This window comes from Pterocles gutturalis, unplaced genomic scaffold, assembly GCF_000699245.1.
Source record: "Pterocles gutturalis isolate BGI_N339 unplaced genomic scaffold, ASM69924v1 scaffold17432, whole genome shotgun sequence".
Lineage (NCBI taxonomy): Eukaryota > Metazoa > Chordata > Aves > Pterocliformes > Pteroclidae > Pterocles > Pterocles gutturalis.
Genome location: NW_010108254.1, coordinates 36,354 through 56,377, shown reverse-complemented (window position 1 = coordinate 56,377; position 20,024 = coordinate 36,354). Strand labels below are relative to the sequence as shown.

The 20,024-nt window shown below is 42.2% G+C and overlaps 1 protein-coding gene across 1 annotated transcript in view; it reads left to right on the top strand.

Annotated features, from left to right (window-relative positions):
• Positions 1–20,024, top strand: part of XDH (xanthine dehydrogenase) — a 49,836-nt gene that overhangs the window by 9,863 nt on the left and 19,949 nt on the right. Inside the window, exons 4-17 of the mRNA XM_010072578.1 lie at positions 689–797; positions 1,899–2,025; positions 2,860–2,921; positions 6,011–6,079; positions 6,509–6,595; positions 8,261–8,402; positions 9,204–9,296; positions 10,059–10,210; positions 11,162–11,255; positions 12,092–12,201; positions 15,602–15,800; positions 16,316–16,488; positions 16,919–17,008; positions 17,652–17,821. Of these exons, the coding sequence (XP_010070880.1) occupies positions 689–797; positions 1,899–2,025; positions 2,860–2,921; positions 6,011–6,079; positions 6,509–6,595; positions 8,261–8,402; positions 9,204–9,296; positions 10,059–10,210; positions 11,162–11,255; positions 12,092–12,201; positions 15,602–15,800; positions 16,316–16,488; positions 16,919–17,008; positions 17,652–17,821 (1,677 nt within the window). The remainder of the gene's footprint in view (positions 1–688; positions 798–1,898; positions 2,026–2,859; positions 2,922–6,010; positions 6,080–6,508; positions 6,596–8,260; positions 8,403–9,203; positions 9,297–10,058; positions 10,211–11,161; positions 11,256–12,091; positions 12,202–15,601; positions 15,801–16,315; positions 16,489–16,918; positions 17,009–17,651; positions 17,822–20,024) is intronic.

Genomic DNA, 20,024 nt, shown 5'->3' with positions numbered 1-20,024 from the left:
GGGGGGGGGGACGGGGAGAGGGGATAAGGCAGAGGGACAGGCCTCGGTTTATTTTTACTGTGGGGAAAGGAAAACACTGAAATCTTGGATGTATTTGGAATAATGCTTACAGATACTTCACCTTGGGATCGTCTGATTTAGTGATTCTGTTTAGTAACACGCCTTGAACAGGATATCTTTAGGATCATTATGCTGTCTTGATAGAAATGAAATAAAGTAGCTAGTTGCTATAAGAAGTTTGCCACCATTGTTCTGTTTATCTTCAGCCTGGTCTTTTTTCCCCATGTAACACGTAGAAACTGTTTCTTAGCTAAAAAGCCAAGAGCTCTGTGCTCTTACATAACTTTGCGAGTGGGACATGCTAGCTGTATAACACCTTGGTATTTGTAGTCTGCCCCTTTAAATCATTTACATGGGTTCTGTAGCTTAACATGCTATGAGAATGTTTAAAGTTGTTATTTCTAGGTCAAAACCTATGGTATGTACTGAGTTTAGACTTCAAGTGAAGTTGATGAGAACTTTGAGTAGGTGCTGTGGGATTTGGCTTGTAACTAAACCTGTATCACATCTGTTTAGGTTCTCCTACTGTCCCCACCGCTACAGTTTGAGTACTCTTCAGTCCTCCTCTTCCCTTTTTCCTTTGTTAATCAGCACTGTTAAATGAAATGACCTTAATGTATTATTTTAGTCACCATACTGCCAATGCTTGCCTCTTCCCTGTCTGTGCCCTGCACCATGTGGCTGTAACTACTGTTGAAGGCATAGGAAACACAAAATCCAGGCTGCACCCAGCCCAGGTGAGCTATTCATACTGGTAACTTTAAAACTTTCTATCCATGTTTTGTTCTTATGTTAATTAATCCTGTTCCAGGGTGTTGGGACCTCCATCATAATGTTAAAGCCAGGAGTCTGATTCTTCACAAGCAGTCTTTACTTGCAGGAATGACTAAGTGATGGAATCAAACTCCCAGGTCCATGTTGCAGCTCTGTCATGCCCTAACAAGTCAACTGGTGCTATCCTGGATGAATTGCTAATGCTTTTGTCCTAGGGCTGCGCAGCTGTATTTGGTCCACATCCTGGACCAAATCCCAGGAACTGGGAAGACTCTAGTGGTGAAAGCCTATATGACTTGGAGACAGGAAATCTGGGTTAGATTTTGGCTCTCCTGTGGCCTTCCATGAATGACCTTGGTTTCTTGTGTTGCATAGTTAGGAACCTTCCCTGTAGTGGTTCAATAAAGTTTGGTTCAGCGACATTTCTGGAGTCACAAAATGTTCTTGGTGGGGAGGACTGACAGGAGTGCGAATCTTTGCTCTGTTCTGGTGAGGTGTTACAATGCACTTCTTAGGGAAGCAGACTTGCCCCAGCTTTGTCACAGATACTGCTCCTTTAAAGGAAACTATGATTCATCTCAGTTTGTACAGTGGGTAGGACTTGTGCCAATATCTGAGACAGTAAACAACAAGGTGAAAAATAGGTTAGACACGCATGAATGGATGGCAGCTAGTCTGACCTTTGTTCGCTTGTCGTCTTTTCCCTAGCTCCCCTGAAGATTCTAATAGTTAAGATTTGAAATTCAATCTTGGGTCTATACAGGTAACCCCAACCTTTCTAGCAGGGTAAATCTGAAAAACTGATCTCAACAGAGGCTTCTAGTCACCTTCAGTTACGTTGGGAGTGCAAAGCCTAGATGCAAACTTTTCAGAGTGTTGTCCTCTTTGAAGTCTGCTTCACAGATTAATTGATCATTTCGTCAGAGAACAGCTGATGATAGTCTTAGCTCCTCTGCTGAGATTGGTTTGCCTTTTTTTTTTTTAACAGAGATGTTACAGAAACAAGCACAACAGTGAACTCACTTTGATATCATGAGCTAATGGTTGTTGTTACTTTTTCTCAGGAGAGAATAGCAAAAAGTCATGGGTCCCAATGTGGCTTTTGCACTCCAGGCATTGTCATGTCCATGTATACATTGCTTCGGAACAAACCTGATCCCAAAATGGAGGATATAGAAGATGCTTTCCAAGGTAATACTCATAGCCCTACAGAGACACAACCTGTTCTGCTTTTGTTATGTCTGTTTCACCAAATGGGATAGAGGTGCACCTTTGTTTAATATATCTCATTAAAGCTAGCCAATGATTTTGAGGTTAAGAACTAGCTTTTCCACTAGGAGACTGGCCAGATGCTATGAAGTGAACAAAAGTGGCCTGCAGAAAATCTTACAGAAGCTCATTGTCTGTCCTGAGGCAGGGGCAAGTGGCCTCCGTCTTGAATTAGGACCCCACTAAGTTTAGCACAGAACAAAAGGTGGCTTGTCCCTGGGGGCTTATAAGAGCCTCCACATCTCCTCATTTATTAATTGCATACACAAAAGCCTGCAGAGGTGACAGAGAGCCAGCCAACCTCAAGTAAAGGACCAAGACAGCAGTATACATGATGGAGCGGGGCAGAATCCAACTATGTAAGTCATCTGCGAGGCCGCTGTTATTGCTGAGGTTAGAGCCATTACCATCCTTCCCACAGTGACCTGAGGGAATCAAATGCAGGAGGAAGCAACCTCTTTGCAGTTCAGGAGACTGGATAGTTGGTATGCTGATTAGACTCACACAATTGAGGTAAATGAATACTGAATAAGGCCGATTGAATTGTTTCTAAATTAATTTCTGTTTAAAATTTCAGCAAAAAAGGGATGGTAGAATTGTTGGAAGATTACTACTGAAATTTTTCTCCTCCTAGTTTTTTCATTAGCTTTATAGAGATTTGATGAGCTTTTGGGAGAAACAATAAAATGTTCTGAAGGAAGAGGAGTTCTCAGCCAAATGGCACTAAATCTTTATCCTTTTGCTCTGGCAATGCAGGGAACTTGTGTCGGTGTACAGGGTACAGACCCATTCTGGAAGGATACAGGACATTTGCCAAAGTAAGTGGCTTCAGATAACGTTGAAAAAAATCTGGAAGGCTTGTTGTCTTTCTCTCTGTTACTAAAATACACCATGAGCTGAAATGGGGAGGAAGGAGATATACATGCCGCAACAACCCAGCTCCAACTCTGGACCCCTTTGCATGTGCTTCTTGCATTAATGATGTAGGAAGACCAACTCCTTTACACCAGTTGCTGGAAGTGGAGCATTTTTATAAGATCTGCCTAATAGTCCCTTTTTGGATCACAGGTAGTCAGACTCTAGTTCTTTTCTGTAAATCTCTGAAAAACTCAGCATCTCTGCATAATACAGTTTGCAGATGATCCCTAATGTGGAAAAAGTGTAAAGGTATGGTGCACAAATAGGGACACACTGTAGGGGAATATGCTGGAAAAGTTGCTTTCCTGAATTATCATCTGCAGAGCTGAAAGAGCTCTGGAAAGAAGTTGAAGTCACTGCTGTATAGCTCTTGGCCTGAACTCGTGCTGGTTTGCTTAAGGTACAAAGCTTTTCCATAAGTTTTCTCTAGACTCATTGTTCCTGAAAGACTGCTGGAGGCTGTGAAGAAAAGTAGATCATTAGATACTTCAGTGATTACTAACCACTTGTGGGACTATGCTAGTATTAAATATCAAAAGTAAAGAATTTAGCATGCTTCCCATTAATTTAATTTTATTATCCAGAATTACGATCAACAAAAGTGAATACAAGCAGGAGTGAGATCCATTACAAATGGTTGATAAACCTAGTTGATGTAGTCTACTTGGATTTCCAACAGGCTTTCAGCAGTGTCTCACCAAAGGCTTTTAAAGACAATAAGCAGCCATGGGGTAAGAGGGAAGGTCTCTGTATGGATGAAAGATTGGTTAAAAAGCAGGAAGTGGCAGGTAGGAGAAAATGGTGTATTTTTGCAATGGAGAGAGGTAACTGGTGGAGTTCTGCTGAGACCTGTGGTGGCAGCAAGGCTGTTCAAGATATCTCTAAATGAAGTGGAAAAGAGAGTTAGCACTGTGAGAAAATAAGTTAACTGATATCAAGCTACCTGGGTAGTGAAGACAGGAACAGACTTTGAGGAATTTCAGAAGGACTTTGTGAACCTGAGAGACTGGAGAATAGAATGGGATACAAAACTCAGGGTAAATAAATGCAAAGCAATTTACAGAGTGAAAGACAGTTCTCATTTAATAAATGAAATGATAGGCTGTGAGCAGACACAAGATCATCTTCCTATTACCATGTAGGAAGGTGATCTTCAAGGTGTGGTAGGCAGTTCCGTGGAAGCATCACCTCAACGCTCACTAGCAGTCAAAACAACACATCAAAGGGTAGAGAACAAAACAGAAAACACTGCCATGCCGTGTCTGCATCATGGCTCTTGATTCACTTGAGTACTCTGTGCAGTTCTGGTCCTCTCATCTCTAACAGAGAATGGCAGAATAGGAAAAGATTCGGAGAAATGGAATAAGGGTGACATCTGTGGTAATCTGGCTTCCATACGAGGAAGGTTGGGACACTTCAGACTGGAAAAAAAGATGTCAGGGAAGGGAAGGAGCTCTACATACCCCATTTAGTGGTTTGTGTTGACCTCTGATAGAAATCTATCAAAGTGTGACTGGCAGGTGGAATGGGGACTGGCATCTGCTCTTTGTTGCCTCTTTCAATACAAGAGCAAGGTAACAAGAAACGAAACTAGTAGGAGTCAGGCTGAAAACAAAGGCAGATTGCCATGTACCATGTACCTGCAGAACTCATCGAAAGGTTTTATGGGCACCAAAAACTTACACAGGCTCCAGGGGAGACTGAGCAGGTACTTGGATGGAACGCTGCTTGGGGGTTACTGAAGAGACAGAAACCACACTGGGCTAAGGTAGTCCCCTGAGCTGAATGCAACTGGATGCTGGGAGAGTACTAGGTATGGTATTGTACGTGCTTGTCCCTTTTACTCTTCTCTGGGTGTCTCCTCACAGCTTTTGCTGAACCAGAGATATGACTGAATGGTCAGAGTAGTTCTAAACCAGAACAAGAGATCTGTCAGTAGACTGGACATGACCTAGCCATCACACTGCAGGATACTGCCTTCCACTGGCAAGGGAAACACCTACTTGCTTGGCACCTTCCATCTCCCAATTCTGTTTCAGGATCAATTTATTTCAAAAGGGAATCAATTCTATTTCATTTCCTTAGAATCTACACATTTTTGTCAGAACATTTTTTGTCCCCACAGGACTTGAATTGCTGTGGCAGAGTAGCCAATGGCACTGCATGCTGTCGTAGTGAGAGGGAAAATAGCATGGTAAGCTGAATTTTAAAAGCCATAACCTCAAGTTGCAATGTAGTGTTACAGTTTTGATATATTAGTTACCTCTCTGGTTCTAGTGTGGTGCAGATATTCAGAGCCATCCAATCTGGTCTTTGTGACTGCATCTGTCCTGGTTAGCATGACTAGCCGTCATGACACAGGTTTTACAATAGTGAGCTACATACGTTCCTTCTGAATCTGTGAGGTGCAACACTTTTGTGAAACAGCATGGTGACAAATGTATGCAATGTGTTACCAGCTTCTGGTACATTGAAGCGATTCATGTTTCTGTGAAAACAGATCTAAAAACTAGTTAATTCCCCAGTATGTTCTTTCCCAAGCTTTGCAGTCCAGTGATGAATGAAGTAGTTTAAGCACCGTTCCTATAAATTGTACAGTTGGAACCTTTTGGAATATCTGGAGGAAAAAAGTTAATCACATTTTATGTACCAGTTGAGGTACAAACAATGGGGGGATGAAAACAAGGAATTAGGGCGCAAGGTAGTGAGTATAAATGAATTTAGGAAAGAGAGAATATAATTAAATTCTTTCCCAGGTAATTGCAATGAATTCCTGTGGATCTTTTGTTAGGAAGCATCCAGTGTTGTGTGGAATATTCCAACAATTAAGGCTGCTTCAAATTCTTTTGTCAAAGCAGTTTATTAATGAAAAATGTTACTGCAAATTTCTGCAATCCAGGGATTGATAAAAGGGGAGGAATATATCCTGTGAAGGTTGGAATGTTTTGATTTTTGTAGAATAGCTGAAGCATGCATGTTTCTTCTTCAGAATGGGGGCTGCTGTGGAGGAAAAGCCAATGGTCCAGGCTGCTGCATGAATGGAAAAGAAGACAATGTGGTAAGGTGCCTCTCAACTACTATTTTTTTCTCTATTTCTGATGTTTTGAAATCTTAGCTCTGGCTTGTTCTGTGGCAAATCCCAATGCTTTTAATTTAGCTGTATTTATGCAGAACAGTTTAGACTAATTTATATTCTATGCTGGTCTTAACTCAGAAAAGGCACCTTTCATGTAATTTAACATGCCAATGTGGAAGTGATGTCGCTTTTGATTGGCAAAAGGTTTCCGACCAGACACGCATTGTGATCAGAAAAAATATGACTGAAGAACCTGAGACACTGGATTAGATGGCATCTTTTCATTCTCCTTGCCATTCTTTGCTCCATTAAATAGTAATATGGATTTGACTGGAAAGAGGAATGATTTAGGATTGTATGTAGATAGCTTTCTTCTCTGCTGCCCAGCCATTTGCATTTTCTCTGTCACAGACAATGATGTCCTCCAGCCTCTTCAATTCTTCTGAGTTCCAGCCGTTGGATCCTACACAGGAGCCAATCTTCCCACCAGAGTTAATGGTAAGTTCATTAAAAAAAAAAAAATAGTATGTGGTTCATTGGCTTCGTTGTTCTGCACAGGGTTTGAGTGTTTGTAGTGTCTCTGCCCTGAGGAAATGTCAGTGCAAAGCTGGCTGCTCATAAAAGATGATGCACGGGCATGAACGCTTCCCCGTTTTATAAAAGGGAAGTCCTTTAAGCCAGAATTGCTTAAAAGATATGCAGGCCAAGTGCCTGCCCCAACTGGCTGGCTTTCCTCTCTGTTTCTCACCATACGTACCTGCTCTTGGGTGGCCTTCCTTTCTAGTCACTGCCTATCCAGGGGTGGAACAGTGGCTGACATCTAGATTTCAATTTACTAGGTCAGATATGAATTTCCACATTAAATACAGCTGTGTCTGAGCTAATTGCCCTGTGTTTCCTTTAGTGTAGGAGAAGAAGTAGGAGCTCTGGGTTGTAGCTGAATTCAAGGACAGACAGAGCTGGGAGGAGAATGGCTTGAGAGCAGCCCTGAAGAGAAGGACTTGGGGGTGTTGGTTGATGAGAAGCTTAATGTGACCTGGCAATGTGTGCTTGCAGCCCAGAAAGCCAACTGTATTGTGGGCTGCATCAAACACAGCGGGACCAGCAGGTCAAGGGAGGTGATTCTTCCCCTCTACTCCACTCTTGTGAGACCTCACCTGGAGTACAGTTGCCAGCTCTGGAGTCCTCAGCACAGGAAGGACATGGACCTGTTGGAGTGGGTCCAGAGGAGGCCACAAGGCTGGAGCACCTCCCATACAAGGACAGGCTGAGAGAGTTGGGGTTGTTCAGCCTGGAGAAGAGAAGGCTCCGGGGAGACCCTATAGCATAGAAAGCACCAACTTCTCTCTACTCAATGTAGCAAGAGAAGTTGGCTGACTCACACTGACATAAAAAGTTAGGTGAGATTAGTTTATCTCCCTATTTCATTCCTGCCTTTTTTTGTGTAGTTTTCCTTGAAGCAAATGTGTCCCAGATAGGAATCTGGTCTAGCACATGGCACATCGGCATCTTCCTTCACATTTAACAAACAACTGAAATTCAGTCATTAGTTCTGCTGCTGCACCCAGCCTAAATGTGTCGTGAGCATGAGCAGGTTCTCACAGACCATGGCATAATACATATTTAGCTTGAGATGGGTCCCCCCTGTTTCTTCTTTAAAATGTTCTCCTGCCTAAGCGTTGATCTGATGTTGCTGGGAGGCAGCCATGTTAGACTGTTTTCTTCAGTCACTGGATGAAGGAATTAAAAAGGGAACCAGAATTTGGCCTTACAGCTGGTAACTCAAATTCAGCAGTGCTAAAGACTGACGTATTTGCAGTGAGGTGAGAATGGAAAACCCGTTACTTCTAAGATGGCTGAAGGCACAGGCACTGACCAGAACTTTGCTCAGATGGAGCTTGCTGGCAGAGCTCTTGCTCGGCAGTTGTGGCAGCAGGATGCGGCTGGTAATATCAGGAAGGGAAAACTTTTGTCAGCATGAAAAAGACTCATCACTGCTAGCAGAAGGATGGGGAATGGCTAACTGACAACAACAGTGTGGATATTGCAGCCACCTGACAGTAACTTGGCTGAGGTGGTGCCTGGCATAGGCATGGGCAGTGTGTGAACAGGGATTCTCGGCTTGATGTAGGGTCTGAGCTCGATCTGAATTCACTTTTGCAGACTCAGAGTAACAAACAGCAGAAACAGCTGTGTTTCAAAGGCGAGCGTGTGATGTGGATCCAGCCTACAACTCTCAAGGAATTGGTGGCTCTCAAATCCCAGTACCCCAATGCCAAGCTCGTTGTGGGGAACACAGAAGTGGGTAAGAGGAAGAGCTGATGCTCATTATGAGCGGTTGGAAAACTTGCATGGAGTGTTTTGTGAGAACAGTGCAAATGTAAACCTCCTTCATGCCATTGCTGTTAAATAGCTGTTTAATCTTCAGGTCATATGTAGGAACAAATTTTCTTCGGGTAGATTAATCTCACAGTGAATGTTTTTTCCCTTTTCTTTGCTGTGTCGAGTGAAAAAATTGCTTATCTAGACCTCTGAGCTTTTGTGCTAGTTTTGTGGCATTTTGAGAAGAGGAGAGTGGCACAGAGTAAAATGTTCTCATAATCAAATTAATTCAGTTGTGAAACCTGTGTTTTGAAAGATTTTTCACTGAGTAAACTCTCAAGACTTGAAATCTTACTGTTTTTTCCCCCAAAATATGTTCCTCTGCAAACATAACTGCTGAGGAGGAGAGTTCAGACGTATTTAGTAATTCTGTTATCCTGAGCAATGGGTTCAGGACACAATCCCCAAACTTTGTATGGTTCATTGTATTCATTGTTCTTTCCTGAAGGAGTATGTACAACAATAGCCAGGTTACACAAGTGCTAAACAGTGTATTTAAGGCTATTATAAGCCTAGAAAAGTGTCTCTCAAACTTCCCTATGAGAATTCTGCTGTTAGTGGAAAACAGCTTTTAGTCTGATGTCTCTGTGACCTTATAAAATCTGTGTAACAGATGGTCAGTGGACTGACTCTTTAATAGGCCTGCTGCCATTTAATTGGGAAACAGTTAACTGAGGCTTCCCGTCACCTGGGTGTAACTGAAGGAGTCTTACTTTTCCTTAAGGTATTGAGATGAGGTTAAAGAACATGTTGTATCCAGTGATAATAGCACCAGCATGGATCTCTGATATGAACGCTGTCCAGCACACTGAAACAGGTGAGCAAAAAAGAGCCAGGATGCCTGTGAAGCCAGTGGGGACTCTATGGAATAATAAAGAGGACACAAAGGCAAATCCCCAGATTAAAAACTTCCTTCTGTATTCATTAATACCTCTCCCACGCAGGGAATCAAGCAAGTGATATGTAAAAATAATTTGAAAATCAAAGAGCTTTCACTAGAAGGTGTATTAGACATTCTATCTGTTTTTACCTGTATTAACTGGGATAATAATGGGTTTCAATGAGCGATCTTTTTATTTAGAAAAATATTAATACTAGTAACTGGGGGAAAGATGCTGGATTTGGCAGTCTAAGTGACTAAGTATTGTATTTATCTTTGTGGTGGAAACAGGTCAACCTTACAAATAGTGAGAAGTAATTAAGATAAAAGTGCGTGTGGCCCAATGCCTGGTAGCGCGTTTAAGGTGTGGAAGCTGGAGAGGAGTTGGAGTTCGCTTCCCAAAGGACAAATACCTGTAGGAAGGCAACATTGTTCATGATACACTGAGGCAAAAAGGTGGTGGCTTACTGTCATGTGAGAAGCAGTAGGAGCATGAGCTGTGATTGAAAGGTGAATTTTGTTCTGAGGATGTGATGGTTACATATAGTGCATACAAAATAGTCTAGTGTGACTGCATGTCTTCTCTAAACACTGCTGTCTAGTTAAACTCAGTGGCTTGTAAGCTCTGTAGACAGTTATGACCATCCTCCTGTACCTTGATGTTTGAGAGAACAATTCTTTTAATTTGTTTGTTTACAGGGGTCACCTTTGGCGCTGCCTGTACCCTGAGCTCAGTAGAGGAAGTGCTGAGAAAAGCAGTGGCAGAGCTTCCCCCTTACAAAACAGAGGTCTTCCAGGCTGTCCTTGAACAGCTGCGGTGGTTTGCAGGGCCACAGATCAGGAACGTTGCGGTAAGTGACTCTCAGTAGCATCAGGGACTGGAATTGAAAGCTCAGTCTGAGGAGCTGCCCTGCCTCATCCAATGTTGATGTGCCTTGTGCTTCTCGCACGAGAACATTTGCAAACCTTGGTGAAGAAGCTAGTACGCATAAACCAACCCCAGGAACTGATACCAGCACGGTCTCAGCTGGTGTCTGTGCTACACTGATATCACAGATTCAGCAAGCGAGGGAAATGTGACAGTTTTCCAGGTCTTCCATTGTTATTATCAGGATAAGTGGGGAAACTGTAGTGAGATTTGAATAATTTAACAAAAATGTATTTACATTGCCTGACAAACTTCAAAGAAGCAGGTGTGTATTTTTTTGCCAGTACAACTATGGTAGTCAGTGTTAATGCATCAGATATTGCAGATTTTTGTCTAGTTTGAAGAGAAAAAGGAGCTTGGTTCAGTGTGTTTGAACTCTGTATATTAAAAGAAAAAAAATATCAATCAAGCAGATGAACCAACCCACTAAACACAAAATTTTGTTCCACAAGATACTGTGCCATACATTTGTACTGCAGCCAAAAAACTTGGGATCCTGAATGTTACTGAAAAGGTGCTCTGTACTTTCATGGATCTTCCCTTAATTGCAGCTACAGTGATTGAATTTTGGCACTGTTGGGCATATGTGTTTTGAGCACAAGGTGGTTTTGATGTATTACTCAAAGACTGTTCTTAAATCTGTTTAAGCAAACATTAGTATTGACTGGGACAGCAATTGATTTAATGGGTTTTATCTTTTCCCACTTCATTAATGGTCTAAAATTGCTGAGTGAGCAAAAAGAATTTATCAAAGCAAACTCAAGCAGAGCTAAACTCTAGTGCACTGTGTATGGAGTAATGAAGGATTACCAGATGCTATGGCTGTATCTTCAGGTTTTTTAATATTTATCTGATGCATATATTATCACTCTAGGCTCTTGGTGGGAACATAATGACAGCAAGCCCAATTTCTGACTTAAATCCTGTGTTAATGGCAAGTGGAAGCAAACTGACTCTGGTGTCAACTGGTAAGTTATTTACATTTCCTCATGGGACAGTCAACAGTCCTCTGCCATGGATTGTTACGTCAGGTCAGAACTTTAAAGTGGAAGTTAACATTACATAAAATAGGCTTAGTCTGAGTCTTCAGGGGTTTTGCCTTTTTTTGAGGCTGAAGTGCTAAGGCTAGGCATAAGGTTGGCTTCCTAAAGAATTTTAAACTTCTGTGCCAGAGTGTATCTCTGGTGCTGTGTATGTACTTGGACACATCCTTGTGAAGAGCTGGTTGAAGATATCTATTCAGGAAAATAGGCAAGAATTTGTTTCTGTCACTCTCATACCTTGATCCTTGTGGATTTTTTAGATAAAGATTTAAATTTGTTTTGGCTTTATTTATTTTTTTTTTCCCATGAAGAAAGCCAAATGTCTCAATTTATATTTGTTCTTAGGAAGAATTTTTTTGAAATAGGATCCTTGAAGTAAGAGGACTGTCTGATCAGTGACTTTCTTTTGTACCGGTTTGTGTGCAGGCTAAGGAAAGGGGAAAGAGGGAATTACATTGGGATGTTGGAAACTGGTTCACTTGGAGGATCAGCTTTAATCAGATAAAGAAGGAGGGAGGTCTCTCTTATCAGTTCCTGTGCAAATAAAACTTCATATGCAGGCAGAAGCTGTCATAGATTCCATAAGGACCAAAGTAAAGCTGAGAAAATCCTTCCTGGTTTGGTGAAAGAGGGTGGAAAAATGAAAACTGATATTGTATCAAGAGTGATTTGTGTAGGTTGAAGGCTCTTTCACACATACTATTGCCATTCCTCATCCGAGTTATTTATTCATCCACCACTGATCTCCCCTTGCTCTACAGAGGGCAAAAGGACTATCACAATGGATGAGAAGTTTTTCACTGGATACAGAAAAACAATCGTTAAGCCTGAAGAAATACTTCTCTCCGTTGAAATACCCTACAGCAAGAAGGTAAGCTTGTAGGAAAAGACTTCAAAGTCCATGGAGCTAAAATACTGTTGTTTGAGTGTTATTTTCAATGTTTGGCATTTTTTCCTTGGAGATTGACCTCCAAATGCTTACATAGTCCCAAGTGGAGCAGGAAGCAAGTAAATTATTTGGTGTAAATCTGGCAACATACTCTTTGACAAGCAAGGGGAGTTGGGCTCTGTGATAATGTATGGTAAGCCCAAGAAGCTTTCTAGTGCAAGAAATATAAATTTCACTTCATTGCCTGAAGCTTTTCAAGTGCATTCAGCAATGATGAAAGGTGACAAAGTGATGTTCCTGGAGGTCTAAGTTTTGTTTGCAAAACAACACAGCAAAAATGCTAGCAGTTCCTGAAGTAAAATTAAGTTAAGGTTCCCAATGTTCTTGCTTCATTTCTGTGAACTGAAATGGGAAAAAAGCGTGTATGGATGAGAGGGGAAGTTCAGTTTCTGCATCCTTGTCTTGCAAGACTGAAACCACAAGGACTGACTTTTAGGGCATTTTGGCAATGTGGATTTGCAACCTCAAATGAGCCTGCAGAACTTCCCTCATATAGAAAAATGAACACTTCTGTAGCAGCATGAACCATAACAGATTCAGAGAGTCTAAGAGGAAAAAAATGTCTTTTTTCCCCCTTTAGGGCTGAGAATATCAGACTGTAATTTCATGGCTGTGAAGGTACCTTTTTAGAGCTTGAGGCTACAAGTTATAAGATGCAAGGATTCATACTGTAGTGACACGTTTTCTTTATAAATGGAAAACACCAATTTATTTGAAATGCTAACATATTATGGGATAGAACCAATAAATCCTTTGTCCATCCTCTCTAATTTTTATATCTAATTACTAAGGGAACACAGCTATTTTATTTATGGTGTTTTCCCATCTATTTCTGAGTGATTCTTCTTTGATCTTGTGATAATTGCAGGAAGCATTACTTTTTGCCAAAATGAGAAACATGCTTGAGGTAGTCAATGGAAAACACCATATTCACCCATATGACAGTCATGTGGCAATTTCACAAAACAAACAAATGTTTACCAGCGGGGCAATGGCTTCATCCCTAGGTTATATGCAGCTCATTGATCTGAAAAACTAAAACAACTTTTGAACTTTCTACTTCATGGTTTCTTGGCTGATCTTTGCTCACAAACATGAAGTCAGGGAGACTAAAGTTCTTCAGGAGATGTCTGAAGGTGCTGGCATGTGGCAGGCAAAGTCTTCTGGAACTGTGATTTCCTTACAAGGGAAAACACAGCAGGGCTGTATCAGCACTCAGCTAGATAAATTTTTTTGGTTTATGTTTAAAACTGATTTTACTTCTTTCATCGATGTGACATGTCACAGTGAGGGTAAGACTGGCCGAACAAGAGACACAATTAGACTAAGGTAGTTTAGCCGTTTAGACAATTCAGTGTTACTGCTGGGGGACCGAACTCAGGGTAGGCTTTATCACAGAGATGCTGTTAAGGGAGAGGGGGTAACACCTTTTTCCTCCTCCTAGTTTCTTTTGGTCAGATATTTAAGCTATTCAGGGAATGAAGATTTTTGAGTCTATATTTATAAGGGGATTGCAGCTGAGAAAAGACAGTATTTAGAAAAGGCAACAGCTCATGGGATTAAAGAGAAAATATAACCAAACTCCAGAAAATAAAACTGCATAGCTTTTTGTATATAGCAAGGCATTCCTAGAACAGGACATATCCTTTATTTAACAACCTTCTTTCTCTTCTGTTCCTGATAATGTTCACAAAATTTATGCACCACTTGTGTTAATTTGTCACTTGGTAACCATCAGTTTTTCATGTCCTTTCCCTTGCATACATCTTTTTTCTATCATGTTTGTCACTGTTACTTACTTTTTATGATAATAGTGTTCTGTATCACATAGACATTTACTGGTTGTCAAGTAGAAAAAAACCTGTCAACACAATGCCTATATATTTCTATCTTTGGAAAACAATCTTAACCTACTGTTTGCTCAGTATTGTCATCATAGGCTCATAGTGCCACAGTTTTTGCCCTGCTGAAGAGACAGAAAGTGGTCATGAAGTCTTACTTCATCCTCTAAATTAGTATCCTTCACGCTTCATCCATTGTTTGTCTCTATATTCCATGGTGGTGTACTGAGACTTTTCTGTACCAAGAAAACGAAGATGTCCTGTGAGGAGTGAAGGCACATATTGCCCTCTTCTTGCAATCATGTTATTGGAAATTTCTGAAGCAAGCAGTAAGAGGCTGCTTTTTCTCGTCTTTGAAAGCTAATTGGTTTAACAGCAAAGTGTCAGAATGTCTTCATTGGGAGGATGCTATAGATGCTCCTCTGCTATTATCTGCTGGCTGTCCACTAATTACTTGAATTCAGGAAGTGAAACAGACCCTTCAGTTATATCTCCAGTAACAAGTTCTCAGTGCACAGAAGGGCCCTCTTGTGAAACTGTTCCCATTGCCAACAATAGAGGAATTGTTCTTTACAATAATGAAATAATTGCTGTCCACTTCTAATTAGAAATAATTAATGAAACAGGCTGCTGTGCTGTGCAGAGTCACTTGGCTAAGCTATTAGAGAAGAAACTTGTCAGGAAACTCTCCAGAAGGGCCATGCAGAGTTGTTGGATCTGATTGCTTGCAGTCTGCAGGATGCCTGAACAGCAATTTGTTGTAATCTGTAGGATGGGCAAGGGGAAAAACTGACTGTACTGTGACTCCAGGGTGACACTGTCACTCGGTGTATACCAGTAGAGTGTTAATCTCATATTTACTGCCAGTCTTCATAAGAGAGCTGCTGAGTTTTGTGAGTTGTAGTTGCTGGTGCATTTAAAAGAATTTCCTTGCTCTGTGGACATCAGCAGAGGACTGAGAATTTTATTTGCAGTAACAGATTTAAATTTTCTTATATTCGTCAGTCTGGTCCGTTCTAGAACTGTGAGACATTTGTGGTTATTGATTTCAGTTCTTGCAGAGTTCAAAGACTTCTGAAGGGGAGGGGTTTAGGATATGAGTTGTACTGATTAGGCTTCTAGCTTAGCAGCCTGGGAGAAAGAAAGTTGCTGAGGAACTGTAAGCTAGTTTATGTCAAAAAATATGTCCTGGTTCTTCCTCTCCAGATAGGGAAAAAATGTGAAAAGTATGAGCAGATCTCTGTTAACACTTATTTCCTGTACAGTACTAGGTTGGCTAATAACCACTGATCTAATACATCTGAATTAATTGTTGAATCATGTAAAAAGTATACAGTGCTGCCTGAACAAACATGTCCTGCTTGGCTCTGCGAGATACAGTTCCCTGAAACAGCTCATCTGTGTAGAGATACCTTAACAGCTTGTCCGTATTTACGTTCCAAAGCATGCCAAGAATAAAGAAATATTTTCCCGTCTTCTAGGGTGAATACTTCTCAGCTTTCAAGCAGGCTTCCCGTCGGGAGGATGATATTGCTATTGTGACCTGTGGGATGAGAGTCCGGTTCCAAGATGGCACTAGCCGAGTGGAGGAGATAAAACTAAGCTATGGAGGAATGGCTCCTACAACTGTCCTGGCACTAAAAACTTGCCAGGATCTCACTGGCAGGGAGGACTTTTGCTGTGACAGAAAGGCTGTCTAATGGAATGGTGCTGATTCTCACAGGTGTAGCTCAGATACCTGAAATCCTCTCTGATAGTACACAGAAGGAGAAAGGGGAAGAAGTGTAGCTACACTTCTGCATCAGTCTGCGTTTTGTGTGATGCCTTGCTTCCTCCAGGACTCCTTACCCTTAAAGATCCATGTCAGTCTTTCATTCAGAGAGTTATTTCCTTGATAAATTCACTCATCTGTTGATGGGCAGAAGTTAGGTGTGGGCATGACCTACAAAACTGATTTTCTTTCAAACTGGACTTAGAAATTGTCACTTTTATAAATTAATAGCTTTGCCACGTTTTTAGAAAAGATTAAATGAGCCCAAGAGGAGAGCAAAGCTGACACCTGTACTATAAACAGAGGTAGAGCAAGTGGCTGTTGCTTGAGAGCTTGTGGGGCTGCCATGTCAGAAGAGTTGGTCCGCCCCAGTGATATTTAGTGCTGAGCGAGGTCTCTGTGTCACCTTTGTTCCCTTGCAGAGACTGGAATGAGAAGCTGCTGCAGGATGCCTGCCGCTCACTGTCCGGGGAGATGGATCTGTCTCCTTCTGCACCTGGTGGGATGGTGGATTTCCGACGCACACTCACGCTCAGCTTCTTCTTCAAGTTCTACCTGACAGTCCTTCAGAAACTGAGCAAGGACCACAATGGCACTGTGAGTGCTGCTAGGGAAGGCAGATTTGGGGAAGGAGGACCTGTACGTGATGTCTCGGTGGGGAAGGCATGGGGAGGGTTCACATTCAAGCACAGTCATACCTGATAACAAACTCTATGTTGCAATAGCTGCCAGAGCTTCTCTACTCCTTACCTGCCTGACAGTGACTGGTGTGTCGTCCCCCTTGCTTCCTCTTGGCATCCCCACCTTGCTGTGGAAGGATGCTGATCTGTGGGTTCACAGGGAGATTCCTGGACTTCTCCCCTGCTCTCGTGGGTCTGTGGGTATTCTTTGCACAGAGCCTATTTGCCTTTCACCCAGTAAAAAATGAATTATCTTCACTGGAGGATGGAGAATATCCTGGGCTACAGGGGAATGTGAGAAATGGACTGGCAGGGAAGATGACTGTTCTTTAATGTGTCTCTGGCAGAACAATCTGTGTGAGCCTGTCCCCTCGAACTACATCAGTGCTACAGAGCTGTTTCACAAAGATCCCATTGCAAATGCCCAGCTCTTCCAAGTAAGTAGCAGTACCTGTGTGACACAGACAAAGACTTTTATGCAGCTCAAACTGTGCTTCTTACCTTGTTGTCTCCCTGAGTATAAGCAATACGTGAACTTACATAATGCCATTCCTGAGGCTTGTATATGGGTCTCAGTCCCTTCCTTGCTTTAGGATACAATGTTTTTTTTTGACCGTCCCTGATGTGTACAGCTTCATAAAAATCATGTGGGTAGTGCTTTCCATCTGCAGCCAGCTCCATATCTGAACTGAAATTGCCCTTCTGCTTTCCTCAGTTACAGCCTGCCTTTCTTTGCATCTCTCAGGCCTAAGATTCAGGATACATCTTCTTCCTTACTTCTCCGTTAATGAGCTGTTCTCTTCAGCTTTGAGAGTACAAGCTGACTTCAGAACTTTTATGCAAGCTATCACATCAAACCTTTCTCTTTCATAGTTTCAAAAGCCAAATCCCTTTCATTTCTTTCTCTACGGCCTGCTCTGTGCCGCCACTGCATCTTGTTTACCTTCCTTTCACACAGGACAGAGCCCCCATCCCATTCCCCATCTCCACAGAATGTCTCCCAGTGCCTTTTGCTCTCCCATCAATGCTTCTGCCCCCAGCAATGTGAGCAGCCGTAGTAAATCACGTGTTTTACTCCAGGAAGTGCCCAGGGGACAGGCAGTTGAAGATATGGTGGGCCGGCCTCTGATGCACGTCTCGGCAGCCAAACAAGCATGTGGAGAAGCTGTTTACTGTGATGACATCCCTCACTATGAGAATGAGCTGTATCTAACACTGGTGACCAGCACCAAAGCCCATGCGAAGATCCTGTAAGTGGTCTTTCTGAGTTTGAGGTGTTGGAAGCACCCAGTGCTGGGTGGCTTAGAAAACATTGGCCCGTCAAGGTGTGGGTGAGGGATGAGTGGGAGCTCCAGTTCATTGCACGTTGTTACATGGAGGTGAGCTGTATATGTTACAGCTGCCTTGCAAGTCTGTGTCAGTGGAAGTATGAGGGAATTAACACTAAACTGGGAGCTTTGCTGGAGCACGGTCCTCAGCCCTGGGCAACCTTCTCGCATGTCCCATCTCTTATACTCAAGCATGTAGGATTAAAAAGGAGCAGGGTAGGAGAGCACCACAGTGTCTGAGGTGTCATTTTAATCACTGGCCAGAGCATGCAGCTTGAACGTGCCCTTTCCTATCTGCCTAAAAAATGTAGGTTGTAACATGCAGTTCCGCCGCAGCCTTCCTGCGCGGTGGTCAGCTTTTGCCTTGCACAGTGCTTGCTTGCAGTGGCTACGATCAAGCCCTCTGCATAGCAGTCCTATGTGAGCTAGCTTCAGCCATGAGGTGTAGGGTGCTTGTGCTTGGCTGTAGCAAGGTGCATAGGTCAGTGTTTGGAAGTGCAGCTGTCTCTGAAAGCATCTTGTCTGGGGCATGACTGATGCATAATTTAAAACTATAGTGACTAATCAAAACAGACATCCTGGCAGGTAACGCCATCTGCATTCTCACACGAGTTTTAATGCTGTTATATCGTCGGACTGACTGCCCCCCACAATCCCTGGTTGTGCTTACATTGTGGTGGCTCTGCAGGCTCTCAACTGCTCTGATGTGGGACGCTCTGCGTTATGTTGCCTTGTGTCACCCTCAATACCCTTATGATGTGTTGTTTGCTCCTTAGGCAATACTTCCTACCTGTTCAGGCTTCCTGCCCAGAGGTTTCCTGCAGTGGTTTAACTTGGGACAGGCAGCATGGCTGCACAGATGTAGTAGTCGAATTGCAGGGCATGAAAAAAACTGCTCTGTCATCATAGCTAAATCTTAGGTGGTGCAACATCGTCACTGATGAGCACTGAAAACACATAAGCGTCGTTACTACTACCAGTGCAGATGGGGCAGCAGAGAAAGCATCAGATCTATGCCTGTGACCACAAAATGTAGTATTTTCCAGAGGTTCCTGTACATATTCTCTTGCATTTGTGTTGCACACTCATATTTAAAGCTGTGAGCCTGTATTGTTCGGTAGGGGAAGGGGTAGAATATTTCATCAGGTGACAGAAGTTTCTCAGCCTATGATTTTGTCGGTCAAAATATTGGCTCTGAAAGCTTCAGCTTCACCCGAGTCAGATTTTGACTGCCAAGTGTAAAGTAGAAATCATCTGCATCTGTATTTCTAAGGGAAACTGTCAGGAGATGCTTTCTGAGGGATTACTGCAGAAGCACGGGAAAGTGAACTTTCTGAAGAAAAATAGCATTGTTTTCAGTTCCTGCTGTCTAAGAGTTCGTGTGGGAAAGTTCATTCATACATTTAATGTCTTTTTCAAAAAAGTCTGTAGCTCACTGGGATGTGTAAACAGCTACTTTCAGGCACAGTTTGTATCAAAGTTTCAGGAATCTAAACAAGCATGCTGAAAAAATTGCAGCAATTTACAGAAGACAATAAATCATTGAGTTAGCAGAAACAAAGCCGCAGCTTTTCTATTTGCAACAGTTCCCTTGTAAAGCAAGCAATTACAGGGCCAATGTACAAAATATTGGAAAAGGAGCTTGAAAGTCTTTTGTAATACATTTCTTGTGAAGTGCTCCAAATAAAAATTAAATTATATTGCACTTTTCTAGTTACTTTCTGTCCTGCTTGTCACTTAGTTTTAAATCTGTACATGATTCAAGCAGACAAGCATTTTGGTTAGATAACTCTTTTGCTGATTACCAGAGAAAGCCTTACATTCAGCTTTTTCTTTTGGAGAGTTTTTTCCTTTTGCATCCTTATAAAATACTCTACAGCTTCCTCATGATTGATACTCAACAGCTTCTTCCTGACTCACAACCACATTTTTCTCGAGGTGAACCCGTAGTAGACGATATGTGTCTACAGTAAAATTTCATGTGTATCAACAGACAGGGAGGAATCTTGCCTTCACAGAATCTCGGCAGCTAAGAAGACAGCGGAGGCACACCATCACTAGCACCAATCTGCCTTTGATAAAGGCTGTCAAGGGATCTTTAGTACAGGTGTTGGTTGGATCAAGT